This window comes from Podarcis bocagei, assembly GCF_964188305.1.
Source record: "Podarcis bocagei genome assembly, chromosome: 6".
In the NCBI taxonomy this organism is placed as follows: domain Eukaryota; kingdom Metazoa; phylum Chordata; class Lepidosauria; order Squamata; family Lacertidae; genus Podarcis; species Podarcis bocagei.
Window position 1 is genome coordinate 66,460,699 of NC_138130.1, and position 17,963 is coordinate 66,478,661.

Here is a 17,963-nt window from a genome sequence, read left to right on the forward strand (position 1 = left end):
TTGGTGTTTTGGGTGTGTGTGTTTTTTGGGGTGTGCCAGCCTTCTTGTTCCTGATAAATTGAGAGGGATTTGGCTGAGAAGTACAGTATACTGTCTCTCTGGAAGAAACTGCTTTGGCCTACCATGATTCATCCTACCTGGGAATTGTAAGGGTTAACAGTGCTTGTGGAGTCAGCATTACTGAACAGTGAGGGACGCAGCTGCCCTTTCTTACAATACAGTGGGCGCAAGGAAGGGCATAAACAGCCTCTCCCCTTCCACTGCAAGCCCCACAGATTGCTGTGAATCATACCGACTATAAGGGAAAAGGCGGCCTCAAATTCATGACTGGCTCATTTAGCCAGAGCTGCCTCGAGAATTCTGTAGTGGAACTGGAAGGTGGGATATACATGTTTAAATAAATACTTTGATGGTCTCATTTTGCATGCTGTACAAGCAAGTCCCAGGTACGTGCCCCAAGGGTAAACACCGACAGTGTGCTCACACACAGTTCTAATTGGCCACATGCTGAATATTAGTGCTGGGCTGTAGGCAGGCAAGTATAGAGACTGCTGAACACATGGGTCCTGGTTGGGATGAAGCACAAATTTGCAGAAGGGTCTAGGAACAATTTAAGAAGCTGTGCAGGGCTCCATAAGCAAAGCACAAGGAGGCTGGGATGCTCACTGCCCGGGATATTAAGCAGGAGTAAGCTAAGAATAGTTAACAGCTAGCGTATGGAAAAACACCACCAAGCGCGGAAACTGGGCATCCAGGTCCTGTACAACATTTCAGGATAGGACCTATGTGTGCAGTTCTCGCAACCCTAGTATTGAACATGTTGTTCTTCTCTTGCTAGGGGACATAATAAATGTGATATCACACTACCTAGAGCCCTGAAAGAGCACATACTACTTTGTTACTGAAAAGCCAACCTCTTTTATTAAAAGATATAAAGCAAGTTAGACAAGATGCGTCTGAGGTTTTGCCCTCACGTATTTTCGTTAAGCCTCTGGTGCTGAAGTGTTGCCTTGTGCTATCTCTTGCCTTCAGGGAACTCAAGAGTTCACTGGCCAGGTTATGCAGCCATGCTTGCAAAAGGTTTCCTTTTGCAGTTTGCAACCATACAGCTCTCATACATCTAAAGCCCAGAAAAGTAGTGCCGAGCAGCTGAACGGTTAGGACATGTGCTTCAGGAGATGGGAGCCTCTCAAAAGCAAAAAAAAAAACCAAACCAACCCTACCCCTTAGATAATTGGCAGCCTTGTTGACAAGAGCCCAAGAATGCCCTGGAATGTCCTAAGACCAACATGATGTTCCAGAAACAACAATGGATCCATTATAATAAATGAGAGATCTTGCTACCAACCTGAAAGTAATTCCTCGTTCTGCTTAGCAGAAGGATATGCTGAAAGGGAAAAGAAAAGTACAAATGTGCCCAAAACCACCACACTGGCTCACATCATTACGAGCTCCAGGAATTGCAGCACCAAATGTTAAAGAAGGATCAGATATACTATTAACAGTTAAATTTGTATTCTGACCTTCCTCCAAGCTCAGACCTGCTTACCTGTGGTTTCCAAGATCTTGCAGACAAATTGGGGTGCCTGCATCATGCCAAGCCTTGAACAGATTTTGGTGCCTCTTGCCTTTAACACAATTTGAGGTGGGGTGTATATATAATTAGCTGAATGGGAAGTAGAATAGGGTTATGACTACAGCTCATGATTAGTGAGGAAAGAGCTGAACCATGAGCCCATGTGTTTGGAGAACACACTAATCCAAACCTTGGTTTAGAGTGGTGAGAGAATAAAAACGACTAGGGAAGAACAAAGCAGCCACAACGCCACACAGTCCCGTTAAGGTATGGTTTGACTTACCAAGTTGCGTGAGTCAGGATTGTAAGTATGAGGTAGAAAAGGAAAGTCAAGAGTACCTAAAAGATTACGTCAATTGGGTGAATAGAAAATGGAAAATTTTCGGCTGGTGAAAATAAAGGATCATTTGCTAGCAATGAGAACTCTTAGACTGTGAAATAGCCTTGAACAAATTAGTGATAGTTCCTGTTTTAAGAGTCTTAATACAGTAAATTGAACAGAGGTTTTTGTTGCACAGTTGGGAACAACCTTCTATTGATACCGAATGAACGAGAATATAGATTAGAGCTCTTGTGTGTCCTGATTTATGAGCTCCAGGTTAGAAGATGTCCTTGCTTCAGACAAGTGTTTTAAAAAGATGTGCATTCATTGCACCACAGCAAAACAATGATCAGTGAGTGAGAGTCGTAAGGAAACTTTCCGTCTCAAGCTGGCAATTCTACTACCCCCGGGATAAACAAGGAAGCTTTGTGGCAACTAGAAGACTAACAAATGGACTAGGGCATAACCTTTCAGGGACTAAAATCCACTTCATCAGATGCAACCAATATCATAATAAATTTGTTTGGCTTTTAAGATCCTCAAGACTCCCTTGGTTTTTCTGCAACTAACATTGCTTCTCCACTGGAAAGAATCTGATACACATTCTTCTATGAGAGTTCATGGAAACCTTTCTAAAGCACATCTGCGTGTCAGGGTAAAAATAAATAAATAACTTCGGTTGGAGTGCAGACACCAATTTACACAGGGGAAAAGAGACAGAGAGACCTCCTACAGTTCAGCTAAATTGCACATTCACATCCTGAAGAGCTTTTCTTGAAACATGAAACCATTCAGACAAAAGTGATGCTCCAAACAGCTCTGACAGTAAGCCAAACCAGTGGTTGAAAAGTCTTTCAATCCAAATAAGTCCTCCCAGCTTCATGCAAAAAATCAATAAGAACACAGACATCTATTGCAACAACCACTAAAAGCTTTTATGTGGAAATCTTTGAGATTTCCTTTAACCGTAGTCCCTATACCCTTTATTAGCTTCTAAGGTTACACAGGGTATTGCCTGAGTTGGGCATGGTTCAGACTGAAGGTCTTGTTTTAAAATAAAACATGGGCAACATGTTAGAGCCACTTCACATGTTTTGTTTTCACCCACCAAACACTGTCATACTATTGGAGCTGTGTGTAGCATGAAGGGAAATGACTGAGCATCTTCAAACACTGAAGAGCTACCGTTGGGTATGGCTCCTTTGGCTCATACTTCTTGCTCACACTTTTGGTGTCTACTGCAGCAAACTCTGGTGCACTGTTGAGTGCCACCCCACCGTGTGCTTTCACATTTCGGAAAGGAGCTAGCACACCAGCCACAGTAGCAAAGGAAGGAATAAGCTGCAGCACAACATTCATTTCTGCAATCCTGATTTAAGCCACAGCTACCGACAATTGTTGGTGATTCTTGGGGTGGTGGCAGCAGTGGCACCTCTCCACTGGTGCTGGGAGGATGCACCACTACTGGTACCTAACAGTCCCAGATCTGCAGGCTACTTTCTAGAAGTCTGCTGCAAGGAAGTTATAGGTATGTTTGACATTTTGCTATTGCTTGGGAAGCTGTAGCCTTTTCTCCTTTCCCAGTACCTTATGAAACATAAACCACCCAGCAGAAACAGTTCATTGAAGGTATGATGAACAAATCTCTTCACACACACAGCTTGATCTCAACACTGCATAATGGTTGTTTTCCTCCCCAGAAAAAATTGTCAATATTATCCCCTTTTCACACAACACTGACTCTCTAGCTGGCAAGTGTAGCACTACAAAGAAAAGGCATGTGTCCTGACTAGCAATGCTCTGACTCTCTCAGCTGGACAGAGGGCACTATGTTGGTGTACATGTGCCAACCAGTAGGCAGTGGGCCCCAAAGCAGATTTATTTTCTTCCCGTTTTTGTTATTTATTTAATCATTTGACAAATAATCAGTAATCAACAGAACTCTGCTCCAAAAATATTACTTAATATCACAATACTCTGCAAGTAAACACAAATTAACGCAAAATTACAAGATTTATTCTATAAAAAATTCAAACCTGCTTGAATTTGCTTTTGCGGGAGGTAATTATTTCCTTGTCAATACTGTACTGGGCAATCAGTTTTCCCCAAATTTATTTCTATATTCACCTACAATTCTCGCTCTTAGGTGTTATTTTTTCTGTTACAGACAAACTTTGTTAAGCCTTTCTTTGCAGGGAGGGAATACTGTAACTTTATGATTTGTTTATTGCTCCAGTAGTTATGGAAGCAGTCAGATGCCATAACTTTAGAACAATTTCCACTTACATTGGTGTTCAAAGGTGATAAATGAATGATCAATTCCAGAGTTTGGGACAAACCAAGTTAAGAAGCAGGGATGCCAGAAGAAGTATAATGGCAAGTACTGGAAGTCCATGGCTACTTGCTTCTGAATGACCTTATAAAATAGTTGAATGCGCAGCTACTTATGTTCCCTCCTGAAGGGTACCAAGCTAGAGAAGGCTGTCTGATATCTACTATGACTAACCCAAAGAGGATTCTCCATTCAAGCACATCTGACTTCAGAGAAATTTAAGACTTCAAGTGACCATCTTTAAAGGCTCAACGGGCAACGGGCAAACATGGAGAGAAGTAATAGATGTGTTCCTAAGAATGGCATTTCCATCCCAATTTCCTGGATTTCAACCAGCTATAAAGACTACAGAAATATTATTTGACAATACCATGACTGTAGGATTTCTTTGTGGAACAGAACTTCATGAATTTCTTAAATGCATTTAACACAGAAATATAAAGGGGACATTCTGATCCACGGACCACAGCTTTTCTGAATGAATCTCTGGGACAGGCACTATTGTCATGTTCTCTCACTGATTAACATTTTGAGCTTTGCACTGACCTGAGGTCTGGAAGTCTATCTGGATCGGGTTGGATAAACCATTGACTGCCTCTCGCCACATGCCTCCACCCCCTGGTGACCATGCAGTCACCACACAGCGATACAGCCCAGCATCAGAAATCTGTGTCTGGTACATCCTGTAGCGGAACTCGTTCTCCTGAACCTTTTCCAAGACCACACCATCCACCCGTTCCTGGTCTGTCCAATCTTCCCGTCTGACCACTGAATCTTGATTGAGAGAAATTATGCGAGTGGTCCCATTAGGAGTTGACCGATCATTCAGGTGCTTCTCGGCTGTAATGAGGACTGAGTAACGGGGAGTCTTGATGTTCTGGGAAGACACCTTGCATGTCATTTCAAAGGTGTGCCCTGCCATGAAGAATGGCTTCAGTTTCACAGCCTCTACGGTCAGCATATAATCTGAGAAGAGCAAAGGAGGCACAGACATAAGCTACAAGCAAAGGATGGACAAACATATACAGCAAGCAAGGGATTAATGCTGCAATCTAACATTCAGCAGTGCATTTCATGTTAAAAAAAACTGAGGAGTGGGCATCATAGTCTGTTAGAGGCAAACACACAAAGAATCTGAGGACAATATGCAAACCTAATAGCATAATTCCCACTGTGTTCAAGTACTGTATGCACAAGACCACAGCCCAAGTGGCACAGCCCTTAGTGGCTACTTAGCAGAATGTTGTGACAATACATGAGGAACAGAAGCAGAAAGGTAGGCATGCAGAATAATTATATACTGAGAATTTAATCTTCATGCTTGCGTGAAGTCCTAATTGAGCCTTAATAAGAAGTTAGAGTTTCAATTTAACACTACACAGTGGTTGCCTAAATGGGCACGGGTAAACTTAAGAGTCTGAAAAAATAGCTTTACCAAATTTTGTTTATTTATTCTATTTATTAATTATCTACACCACCCTTCATCCAAAGATCAGAGTAGTTTACAATATTTTTAAAAAAACCACAAAAATAAATAACATAGTAGCAAACAAAAACAATATCCCCCACCACAGTTCAAAAACCATACATTGGGTAATTAAACAAAAGTCTGGGAGAAGAATAAAGTTTTTGTCTATTGCCTAAAGATATGTAATGAAGATGCCAGATGAGCCTCCCTGGGGAGAGCATTCCACAAATGGGGAGACATCACAGAAAAGGCCTGTTCCCCTGGCAGCACACGAAGAAGGGCCTCAAATGATGGTCAGTTCATATGGGGAGAGGTGGTCCTTGACATATTGCATACCTCTGTCATTTAAGATTTTACAGGTCAAAGCCAGCACTTTGAATTGGGCCTGGAAACTAATTGGCAACCAGTGCAGTCAGGCCAGGATCAATGTAATATGCTCAAACCATCTTGCCCCAGTGAGTAACCTGTCCACTGAATTCTGCACCCACTGAAATTTACTAACCATCTTCAGAAGCAGCCCCAAATATATTGTGTTGCAGGAATATAACCTAGAGTGCATACGCGACAGAAGTCAAGCTATACTGGTCCAGATAAGGGCACAGCTGGGCCACCACCCAAAGCTGATGGAAGGCACTCCATGCCACTGAGGCCACCTGAGCCTCAAGCAACAGCAATGGATGCTGAAGTACCTCCAAGCTGCGTACCTGCTCTCTCAGAGAGAATATACCCCCCATCAAAAGAAAGCCATCTCCCATCCATCCGGTCTAGGGAACTGCCCACTAACAGTGCCTCGGTCTTATTGGATTGAGTTTCGGTTTATTGGCTTTCATCCAGTCTATTACCAAGGCAAGACATCAGTCCAGCACATCCACGGCATTATCTGCAAGTAGAGCTGTGTGTCACCAGCATATTGCTGACAGCAATATGCTAACAGTCCAAAGCTCCAGATGACTCCACCCAGCATGTTAAACAACATGTTAAACAGCATGGGGAAATAAAAATGGAAGCCTGAGGAACCCCACACTGAAGCCTCCATAGGGTCGAAGAACACTCTCTAAGCATTATCATCTGGAATCAACCATCCATGTAGGACCAGAACCACTGCAAAGCAGTGCTACCTACTCACTAACTCGGACAGCCAATCCAGGAACATACTATGGCTGACGGTATCTAAAAGCGCTGAGAGGTCAAGGAGAGTTAACAGGGACACATTTCTCTCCTGACAGGTGTAATTATACAGGGTAACTGAAGCAGTTTCTGTGCCAAAGCTGGCCTAAACACTGACTGTAATGGATCTAGAAAATCAGCTTCCTCCAAGATCACCTGATGCACCCACAGCACCTCCTGTTGCAGATGATTTAGGCGACATTTGAGTGAAACAAGCTTTATTCAGGATACAGCATTCATTTGGTTTTCGGATTAATCTCACAAGAATTGACAATACTTCAAAAAATCTGTAAACTTTTATCATTCTGCTATTATTATTTTTTAAAAATAACCAAAGTCTTCTATTTGATCTTTGACTTGTTTGCAAGAATATCAGATATGCTTCCACGATTAGGCAGGTTATGTTCCATTATCTCAGAAGTACTTTATCTCAGAAGTTACCTACTTGCAACAATTCAGCATAGTGTCAAGTTCTGGAAAGACACCTATTCACCATCTGCATACTGCCTCACCTCCATTTTTAAGACTAAGGTAAAAAGGTAAAGGTAAAGTACCCCGGATGGTTAAGTCCAGTCAAAGGCGACTATGGGTCATCTTGCTTTCAGGCTGAGGGAGCCGACATTTGTCCACAGACAGCTTTCTGGGTCATGTGGCCAGCTACTGGTGCATGGAGGATTGTGACAAGTTCCAGAGTGCACGGAAACACCGTTTACCTTCCCGCCACAGCAGTACCTATTTATCTACTTGCACTGGTGTGCTTTTGAACTGCTAGGTTGGCAGAAGCTGGGACAGAGCAACAGGAGCTCAACTCATCACACCAATTCAAACCGCTGACCTTCCAATTGGCAGGCCCAAGAGGCTCAGTGGTTTAGACTACAGCACCACCCACGTCCCTCTTTTAAGACTACTGGACTTCTTAAGGCAGAATTGGGATATAACATGTGCGCAGTCTGAGATGGTGGTGGCAATGCAGTCTCATAGGCCATATGAATACAAGATTGTTGACATTTACATCATATGTATAACGAACAGACAGAGAGAAATATTAAGGGACATCTGTTTGGGAGGCTTGAGCATTATTATTATTTTGAAGATATAGATATTTGAAAAACAGGTTAGTATCCTTGAGCACATAAGTAATGTGATGTCTCATTTTGTCCCAAAGATGTATAATTTTTTTTCTTACAGAACTTGCTATTGCTGCATTAAAAATAGTTACACACAAACACACATAGAGAATGTAAGAATTCCAACAGCAGTGAAGGAATTGCTCTATGAATCTGAGGGGGGAAACACTATTAAATAGAAAAATATGTAAGATTTTTAGTGAATGCAAAGTAAAAGTTCCATGAACTACCACAAGAAATTATTAGCAGACCTTCATTTGAATATTTAAGGAGAAATCTGAGGAGGGCTAGGAGAAAAAAAATAGGTAAAACATTAATTACAGCCAACCTTAAGGGGAAGAAAATATAAAACCATGCATCAATGGCATCTGACATCATATAAACTGAACCTGATTTATAAATCTCTCTGAGGATAACTGCTGGGAAAACCTCATGCAGATTATATGCCACATATTTTGGAGACGAAATAAAATTAAAAGTTTTTGACAGTTAGTGCTGTTTTATAATCAATCACAATATACAATATTCCAAATAAGATGGTTTAGCCTCTAAACCATTTTTAAGGCTGCAATGAATGCCAAAAAAACCAATAAATCTGTCAACAGCAGCTAAAATATCAATTGCCATGTATTGAAAAAAGAAAGAAGTTCCAGCTCTACTTGATTGATACTGTAGGATTCGGGTTAGACCATTAATGCAGAAATTATAAATATAATATAGCATAATATAAATTATTATATTTAGGCCCATGTAAATAATCAAAGATCAACATTTATCAATGATAAAGTTGGTGATGATGTATGGCTGTTTATGCTGTTTACGTTGTTCTAATGAATCATCTTGCTTTTGCTTTATGCTACTTATTACCAAACTTGAAAGGACTTTATTTATATTTGTAGGTATTAATGCTCGTTTGTTTTGTGTGTTAATGAAAGTATTAAAACTTCTCATGGCAACCTGAAAGTTTAAATAAACAAAACAATTTGAATCAATAATACTGTTTCTATACTACTAAGACACATCCTGCAGTGACATGGAATACAGTGCCAAAATAAACATTTTTCACTAAACAGAAGTTAATATCATGCAGAACTGAGCCACATTCTGAAGGTGCACAAATGTAAATAAGACGAACTGTAAAAACCGTATAGCTTACTGCTCATTTCCTACCATACAACCTGAGAAGAAGTTTACCAGTACTGGTAGTTATCACGGAGAGCTGCGATAAAAAGGTATTAAATGCAAACATGTTCGAAAGTATTGTTACAAACTTCTCATCTACCAATCTGGGCATGATAAAAAAAAGCTTAATATATTATGAAGAATGAAGTCAGTATCCAGATTTATAAGATGGATTCATACCTACATTGGAGGGATTTCTTTTTGCCTGATCCTGCAAAAGTTTTGTTACAAAGTAGGGCAGCTTAGTTCAGGTAAAGGCACTTTGCCAAAACTGGCCATATGTAAAAGCAGCAACAAACATTACATCTAGGCTTTGTGATCAGTTCACAACAAATCATCAGGACTACAGCTCGCAGGGCCCTTCATAAGAATATCAAATTTACTGCTTCCATCACCATCCTATTTTAGCAGGCGGAAGCTGACAATTCATGAAATACAGCATTTTAGTCATATTTTTGTGACTAGTCGATCAATCTAAAAAAAAAAGTATAGCCTGTTGCTGCTATCTGAAAAGGGCTTGGAATTACAGTAGGAAATGCAATTTGGTGGTGCCAAACACTGGTTTTCCCTCAACCTGCTCCCTCATTTGGCCTCTACATGTTTCTACAGGTACATCACATACATTTTAGCTTTTCGGTATGAAAGAGGCAGGTCACGTACCATGAAAGCAGGGCTTTTATTTATAGATTTGAACTAGCTTGGCATTTAGACTGTTTGAACAACAATCCATTTTCTTCCAATAAAAAAGCTGGCTGAATATTAAACACAAGGTGAATCTTTTACAAGGCAACAGGGAAATAAGATATACCAAGCTCGCAACACACTTCACAAAATTAAAACTACATACAATAATACTTTTGTCCTTCCCCAAGAGATCCGCAAGGTACTTGTTTGTGATTACATTTTGCAGTGCTTTTGCCTTCAAGCAGCAGTTTTCACAATGAGTAAACACTGGCTAGAAGATGAGAAAACTGGGTATGACAATCAGCCCTGTACAAAGGAGATCACAGTACAATGCTATCTAAAGGAAACAGCAAAAGGTGGGGGAAGCTCAGTGCGCAAACTGCTAAGCACCAAACTGCTCAATTGCTCACATTAAAAATAGTTTGATGCTGCAGACTCAATTCCTCAAAGGTGAAGATCATTTTCTTGAATGGAAAGCTCTCAACTTCCTACCCCCAAGAAAGCATGCAAGAGTGTCTCCCGTCCCAACAATAATTAGCACAGATACATAGTGTTATGCCTGGAAAAGGGGTGGTTTACTTGGGCAAGGAATGTGGCAATGTAGAACATGCTTTTAAAGTCTCTATGCTGCCCTGCTGAGTGGCGTCGTTGTCCTCAAGCTATGAAACCTGGAACTGCTGAAAAGGGGCAGAAAACTAGAAAAGGGCACAAAGAAAGAACAGTGGTGTGTTTTGGGTATGGAATGAATAAATAATAGAATCCTGGAATTGTAGACTTGGAAGGGACCGTGAGGGTCATGTAGACCAACCCATGCAACACAGGAATCACAAATAAAGCATCCCTGATATATAGCCATCCAATCTCTGCTTAAAAACCTCCAATGAAGGAGTCCACCAACTCCGGAGGAAGTCTGTTCCACTGTTGAACAGCTCTTACTGTCAGAAAGTTCTTCCTAATGTTTGGAATCCATTGGTTTGGGTCCTATCCTCCAGAGCAGGAGAAAACTAGCTTGCTCCATCTTCCATGTGGAAGCCCTTTAGATATTTAAAGATGACTATCACATTTGCTCTCAGTCTCCTCTTTTCCAGGATAAACAACCCAACTCCCTCAACCATTCCTCATAAGGCTTGGTTTCCAGACCCTTTATCATCTTGGTCGCCCTCCTCTGCACACATCCTAATTTGTCAAAACTCCAAATGTGGCCTGACCAAGCTAGAATAGAGCAGTACTATTACTTCTAGAAGTATAGTCTCCAGATCAAGATAATAGCATTAGCTTTTTTTTTTTTTTTTTTTCTGCTGTATCACCCTTTTTTGCCTCCAGTTAAGCCTGTGGTCCACCAAGAACCCTAGATCTTTTTCACATGTACTGCTGGCAATCCCACGTGGCATCGTAATTTAAAGTTGTCAGCCTACTCTTTCACATTTTCTCCTCAACTTCCATGTTTAATATATTAATAAGATGCCAATCACTTTTGTAGAAGACAATTAAGCTACTGTACTCAGGGATACAGAGAGATAAAAACCAGGTCCCTTACCCAGACACTTTTGCCAGTAGTGTCACAAGCGAGGGCAAGTTTGACCCCTGCGTCACTGATATCATGGACTGTAGCCATTTGCAAGAAGGTAAAGACAGGCACAACACTTCTACATCAGTGGTTCACAGCCTGACTAAAGAAGCTATTTGGGGGGCGTGGGGGATGGGACAGGATGACAGCTTTGCTGATCATTTATTAACAAAACAGAGAGAGCAGTCAACTGATTCCCCTCCTAAGGCCTTATAGGTAAGTATCTGCATGCTAATCGGAGCCAATGAACTGTCTTCACAGCACTTGGGAATGAAAGCAGGCAATCATTGGCCATTGGTATTCCCTTAAATGCTGCATCTAGCCAATAAATGTCTAATACTAATAAATGTCTGAGAATGATCAGCATCACTGCCACAAACTCTTTCAGCTTGTGAATTCTCAACTGAGGGGATTTGCACTTGATCCCTTGGAGAGTCATCTTTGAGGCTCAGTGGAGATCTATAAGGAAAGCTGCAAAGAAAAGGGGGGGGGGAGTCCATTCCTCATTCTGTCCAGACCCTTCCCTTACTGGCACTATTCCATGTCTACATTTGTTGAAATACTGCCTTTGGGCTTTCTAATGACACCTTGTTGCCACAAATCACTGAGTAGTTTTATAAACTTCCTAAGAACAGTTCATTGGCCACATGAATGACAACAAATGCTGGTTACAAACAGGAAATTTTAAGCCAAACATATTATAGTATGCATAGTATAGTATTATAAGCATGCATGCAGAATGTTCTTTTAGTTAAAAGTATCATCTTCATTTACAAGAGGATTATCCAGTGGCTATTACATAGATTGCCTTAAATGCTTAGTAGTAGTAATGTTGGTCATCAGTTACAAGCTCAATTACTACTGCATTATTTGCATTAAATAGAACAGTTACATTTCTTATTACAAGAGAGGGTCTCATACACAGTTTTAACACAGGCATTTCAGAACAGTTATGTATGCAAGTCAGTCCAATGAACACCATGTAATATTTGCTGCACCAGAGGACTTGTGACTGTGCAGTACACTGCTCAAACAAATGCCTCAAAATATTCACCCTAATTCCAGGCACAAAATGCATCACACACTGGATAAGCAACGTTCTGGCCAGATGCCTGCCAGAGAGGCAGTAAATGATTATGCCTTTATTCGTTTCAGCAAGAGTTTACCACTGACTTCAGGAGGCAGCCTCAAAGGCAATGTAAGTACTGCAATAAATGCCTAAATTTGCAAGATTCTTCTTAAGGTGTAACATCCAATCTCTGCAACGGACAGCTCAAACATTAATGGTCTTAGCTGTCCTTTGAAGACAGAGTCAATTCTCTCCAAAGATGTCTCATATGACTCATATGATTGGGCCCAAACATGCTGTTCTTGCTGCCTTCAGAGGTCTCCTCTCTCTCTGGTTCCTGTGCCTGTGCCTTCCCAAATTCTCTTCTACTAATTTCTTAAGAACTACAAATCAACTGCAATGTGCAGCAACAAACTCTCCAACAAGTACATTTCTTTGTGACAATATTTTGACTAATCACTTAAGTAAGAATACATTCCCCTAATGTGCTTTCCCTATGAACTGCCCTTGACTATTTTCATTTTATAATAAAAACAGACTTTAAAAAAAAACTGGAGGCAGTTCAAGCTATTAAACTCTCCAGAAGCTCCAAGCTGTTTACACAGCTTTTACTTGCTCAGTGTTGATTTTATATTTCCAATTACGCACAAGCAAGGCAAAAAGCTGAAACATTCCATAAACCAACGTTAAGATGTGCTAGTAGTTAAATGAAGAGTATTTGATTGTACTTAGCGCTAATAGTGTGGATTTACAATGATGTATAATAATGAGAAAACTATTAAGAGTAGTTCCTGAAAATCATTACCATTATAATTAAATTCTGCAAGGAAGCAACAGTAGGCAAGTTGATTGTGAAGGTTGTAAATGACGTTGCCTTGATTTTACATCTCAAATCTATGCACAACAAAACATATTAGGAAAGAATATGACCACTCCAGAGCCTCCTTCCTCTAGGCTTCATTGAGATGAACAGCAGTAAACTCGCTGCCACATCTTGCAATATTCTGCATGCTTTACCACCATCAAAATCATTTCATTTTTTTTACCCACCCTTCACTCTAAGATCCCAGGGCAGGTTACAATTTTAAATACAGCATGAAAAACCATTTAAAACAGCTTACGAACACAAAAACAGAGTGGGTCCTAAAAAATATGCCCCTAAAGTGTCAAAGGCAGGTTTGTCTCCAGCATTTGCTGAAAGCTATATAGGGAAGCTGTCAGGTGCACCTCTGTGGGTAGAGAGTTTCACTACTTAGAGGCTGCAGCACAGGATGTCTCCAACCTTAAAGCAAGGTTAAAGAAGATTCCTCTCCTCTACTCTGAACTTCATTTTGTGGCATTTCGGAATCCAACACGGCCTTTGGTTCCTAGAGCACCTGGGTCGCAGGAAGCAGCTTACCATCACACCTAAGAACGAAGACTATGCTAAGCATCAATACTGTACAATACAATCTATGTGGGTCTGTCCTTGGTCTGTAATCTGCAGTCAGTGCAGAATTATGCAGAGCAATTGTTGACAGGAGTGAGACCCTGTCACAATATTACAACTCTGTTCAGAGATCCACACTGGCTGCCTGTTTGTTACCAGACCAAATGCAAGGGGCAACAGTTGGTATTGTTGTGAATTTGCACGAAGGGGAAGGGGGCAGGCTCCTCATCAGAGGCACCAACTTCTCAAGATGATTGAGGGGGCCCAACACAATGTCCTGATGTCACACACGCAACGTCACCAGGGGGTGGAACCGAATGCCCTTTGAACATTGAGGTATGGTGGCGGCAAAGGGGAGATCACCTTTTCAGCTGTGTCATCTTCTCCTTGGGATTTCCCTCCCCTTATATATTAACCAAACACCCTCATGGATGGTGCTCAGAAAACAGACAAAATATGCTTTATTCTCTCACTGGCTTTTAATAGTATTTTATTTTAATGCAGTTGCTGATGGGCTGTTTTAACCCCCTTAAGATTCTTTTACATTTTACCATGGTTTTTATTAGGTGATTGTTATTAGCCATCTTGGCAGAGGTGGGACATAAATATTTTAACAAGGAATAACTAGGCAAACACTTCGTCAACTTACTATTATGCAATTGCTATACAGAAAAGTAGAACAGTACTTCAAGACCAATTCTGTCTGTATAAAAAGCATTTCAAGTGTGGTATTTCACATTTCATGCCTATGTTATCAAGTTGAAGCTGGTGTTAAGTGCTGCAAATATGATCCTGAGACTAGGAAGTAAATGTCTAAGATTGACTTGGTGTTTTTCCCCCCTTAATGCCCACATTCCTGAATAATAATGTACACTGAAAATAAATTGTTTGTGTTTCCATGTTTTATCACCTCAACTAAGCTATTGTGTAGAATAACTGCAGCACATTTTTGCTGGTGCACTTAGGCCACTGAATATTGACTCAGGAGGTGGAACTAATTGCAAGTATCAGATTGCAGTTCTCTGGGTTTTGGATAAAGCTTCAAGGCCCTCCCCCCACCCCAGAAATCCCCACTTATTTCACTAGAACTGCTGCATAGTACAAAGTTTAAGGGTAGCAGCCTCTGTAGCATAATTGCTTTCTTTTCATATAAATTGCTTCCATGATCTCCAAAACGAGTGCACTGTTAGCATCTTTTCATAGTCCTTTTCTGTACTGCATTTCAGAAATACAAAGGCAAGGGATCATTTAATTTCAGACTGAAGACAAGGAGACAGAACAAGTTACATTATCACCACCTCTCTCTCATTTTCCTTGTCTTAATCTAGTGCTCAAAACCAATGACTGCAAGAACACTGAGGCTGTATACTTCTTTTCAAATAGTTTAACAGATGCCCCTAATATACCACTGCTTTCCTCTCCCGGAGAGGGAAAAAAATGGGCATCTTTTGCAGAATTCATGAGGCAGCAGCGTTCTCTGTATCCAGACTCTCTAGGAGTGGCTGGGGAAACCCAGCCAGATGGGCGGGGTACAAATAATAAATTATTATTATTATTATTATATAGGAGAAAGTAAATAATCGTGGGACAGAAAACAGGGTTCTCATTACAAGGTTTCCACCCAAGTAACTTTCAAAATGTACTTAAATACCCCAGGGATACTAAATGGTGTTTGGGAGAGCAAGTATACTGGCACCTGCAAGCGAAAACAGATTAAAAGGAAACCCCCATGTTCACACATTTGTCTTCCAGATGCTTCTCTGCAGACTGGAGAGTAAGGCACACGGTAAGTGGATCCAAGGCCAGAGATAGTGATTTACAAAAGGGCTATTGCTGTATATAGCATTTTGTCTTAAGCTTATCTGCAGTCACAGGGTGTATGGGGTGTTAGGGGAGGGGTAGTTCCTCTGGTGAGGGACACACTGTGCTCCTTCTGGGGTAGTCTGTCCATCTTTGGTCTCCACTCTGAAATCATCTCTCACCTGTGGCTCATGGGAACTGTCAGCATGTGACAGTGGCCACACCTTGGGAATGGCTTCGACTGGCTGATTAAACCAGGGGAGGGTAGCCAAAGGGTCTCAAACTCTCAGTGTACGAAAGATCTGCGTTGTGTGTGAGAGGGTAGGGAACCCAAGATGCATTGTTACAAGTCTGTACCAAAGCCTCCAACTTGGAAAGCCCAACAACCTAGTTTTAAACACATCCATTTGCTCACTTATCCCCTGGGTAAATTTGAATTTGACACCTTTCCAAATCCTGCCCTTCTGTTTTCCCGTGGGCTAATGTTAAGTACTTTAATAATGAGAGAGGTAGCCTGGCCTTCTGCCCTCGACTGCCCAGACAAATGCCTGCCTTCCTGTAATCACAGGGCAACAATCCAACTCCCTATTCACATTTCCTCCCTTCTTCTAGGTAAATTGTTTTTGCTATAATAAGATGCAAGTTTGTTCAGTTAATTCCCTCTCCTCTCCCTCACCCCCCATCCCACCTCGAGTATACTCAAGACAGTCTATACGGAAACCAAGAAACACTCCTCCTACATCTCCTGGTATCTCCCTTGTTCCCTGAAAGACAAGACATGCCAGAAACAATTTCCCCTTTTTTAAAAATCTAGGATTTTGGACAGAATTTTTAAACAACTAAGAACCAATGCCTTCTTTCCCAGTAACAGAAGGGAGCAATAAATACATTTATTTTGTTTGATTTTCTCTGTAATGATTTATTTTATTTTTATTTATTTTTTTGCCAGAAGCAGGTTTCAAGGATGTTGATTTCACAATTCAGTGCCATGCCTGGCCCATATTAGAAACTCCCCTAGTTATATGGTGTTCCCTTTAAAGTGTTCGTAATTACTCCACAAATATTAGGGTCAGTTGTATACGGTTTCCAACCAGCCTAAATTGGTAGGCGGTAGCACCAAGCTTGAGGTACCAGGAGACTTTTGAGTACCAGGGAAGAGACTGTCCCAAAGTAGTTCAGCCCAGCTTTGTACAGTACTGAGTGTATGGCTCAGTTATGATACTTAGGACATCTTAAAGATAGATCTTGAGAAAGCCAATTCTGCTGACCCTTTAGACCTTGTTCGCTCCCAAAAATATGTTCTTTTTTGCGCGCGGGGGGGGGGGGGAGTTGCTGTCTAGGGAATTTAGATTTGATACACAAGATCTAAGATTGTGTTACTGAATTAATTTTGAATTAGCATCTCTTGCATAGATCAGATTATCAGTGTTTAGCCGAACTGAACTGGCATTAGGTTTTCTTCAGCAAAGCTATACCCAAGGAATGATGAGTTCTTATGGCTACCTCTATGCATCTAATTTTAAGCTGGGAATTGAATTTGGCTGATAAGCCACATACTTATTCCCCTGAACTCCTGTGGGTCAAGTTCTGACAGGTGGGTAGCATTGTCAGTCACCTGACATCACAACGATTATCAGGTGAGCCACTTTACCAAAACAATCAGTTGACTATCCATACTTACAAAGCACTGTGTACAGGGAATTGCACATGGCTTTGAAGATGCTGTCACTCAGCTGATCAGTAACCCCGCCAAAGCCCCTTTAGGCTCAGATACATCTTTATCTGACCCGCACCTGGCATCATATATGAATAGTTTATTTTTAATGTGATGTGTAAATTGGGCCAATGGCAGGAAGAAGTTTAAATTAGAGATCCACGGAGCTCCCTGAAGATTCCATGTGTCATATATGATGTCAGGCCTAGGGCAGATGGACATGGCTTGGTCAAATAACCTAGTGAGACAAACTGGGATGTCTTGAGGACCAAATTATGTGTGTGGTCTGCAGCTTCTTCACTGCTGTTTTAAATGAACTGATGAAGTAGAAGGGGACTTACAGAAACTGATTGACTTTGGTAAACATTTGTTTTCATAAAGCTTGAATCCTGTGTCAGTGTTGGTTTATACTGTCCATTTATGACTATGCGATTTTAAAAGTGAAGTGGGCAGGGGATGTATGTTGATTTTGCTCACTGATGTTTAACCAATTTAATGCTTCTTTAATTTAATAGTTTATGGTATT

The 17,963-nt window shown here is 41.0% G+C and overlaps 1 protein-coding gene across 2 annotated transcripts in view; it reads right to left on the reverse strand.

The window, feature by feature from the left end:
• Nucleotides 1–17,963, reverse strand: part of PTGFRN (prostaglandin F2 receptor inhibitor) — a 77,170-nt gene that overhangs the window by 16,644 nt on the left and 42,563 nt on the right. The window contains exon 6 of one of the 2 annotated variants that reach the window (XM_081199625.1): nucleotides 4,777–5,196. The exons of the other annotated variant lie outside the window; for it this stretch is intronic. Within the exon in view, the coding sequence (XP_081055751.1) occupies nucleotides 4,777–5,196 (420 nt within the window). The remainder of the gene's footprint in view (nucleotides 1–4,776; nucleotides 5,197–17,963) is intronic. 2 annotated transcript variants of the gene reach the window in all.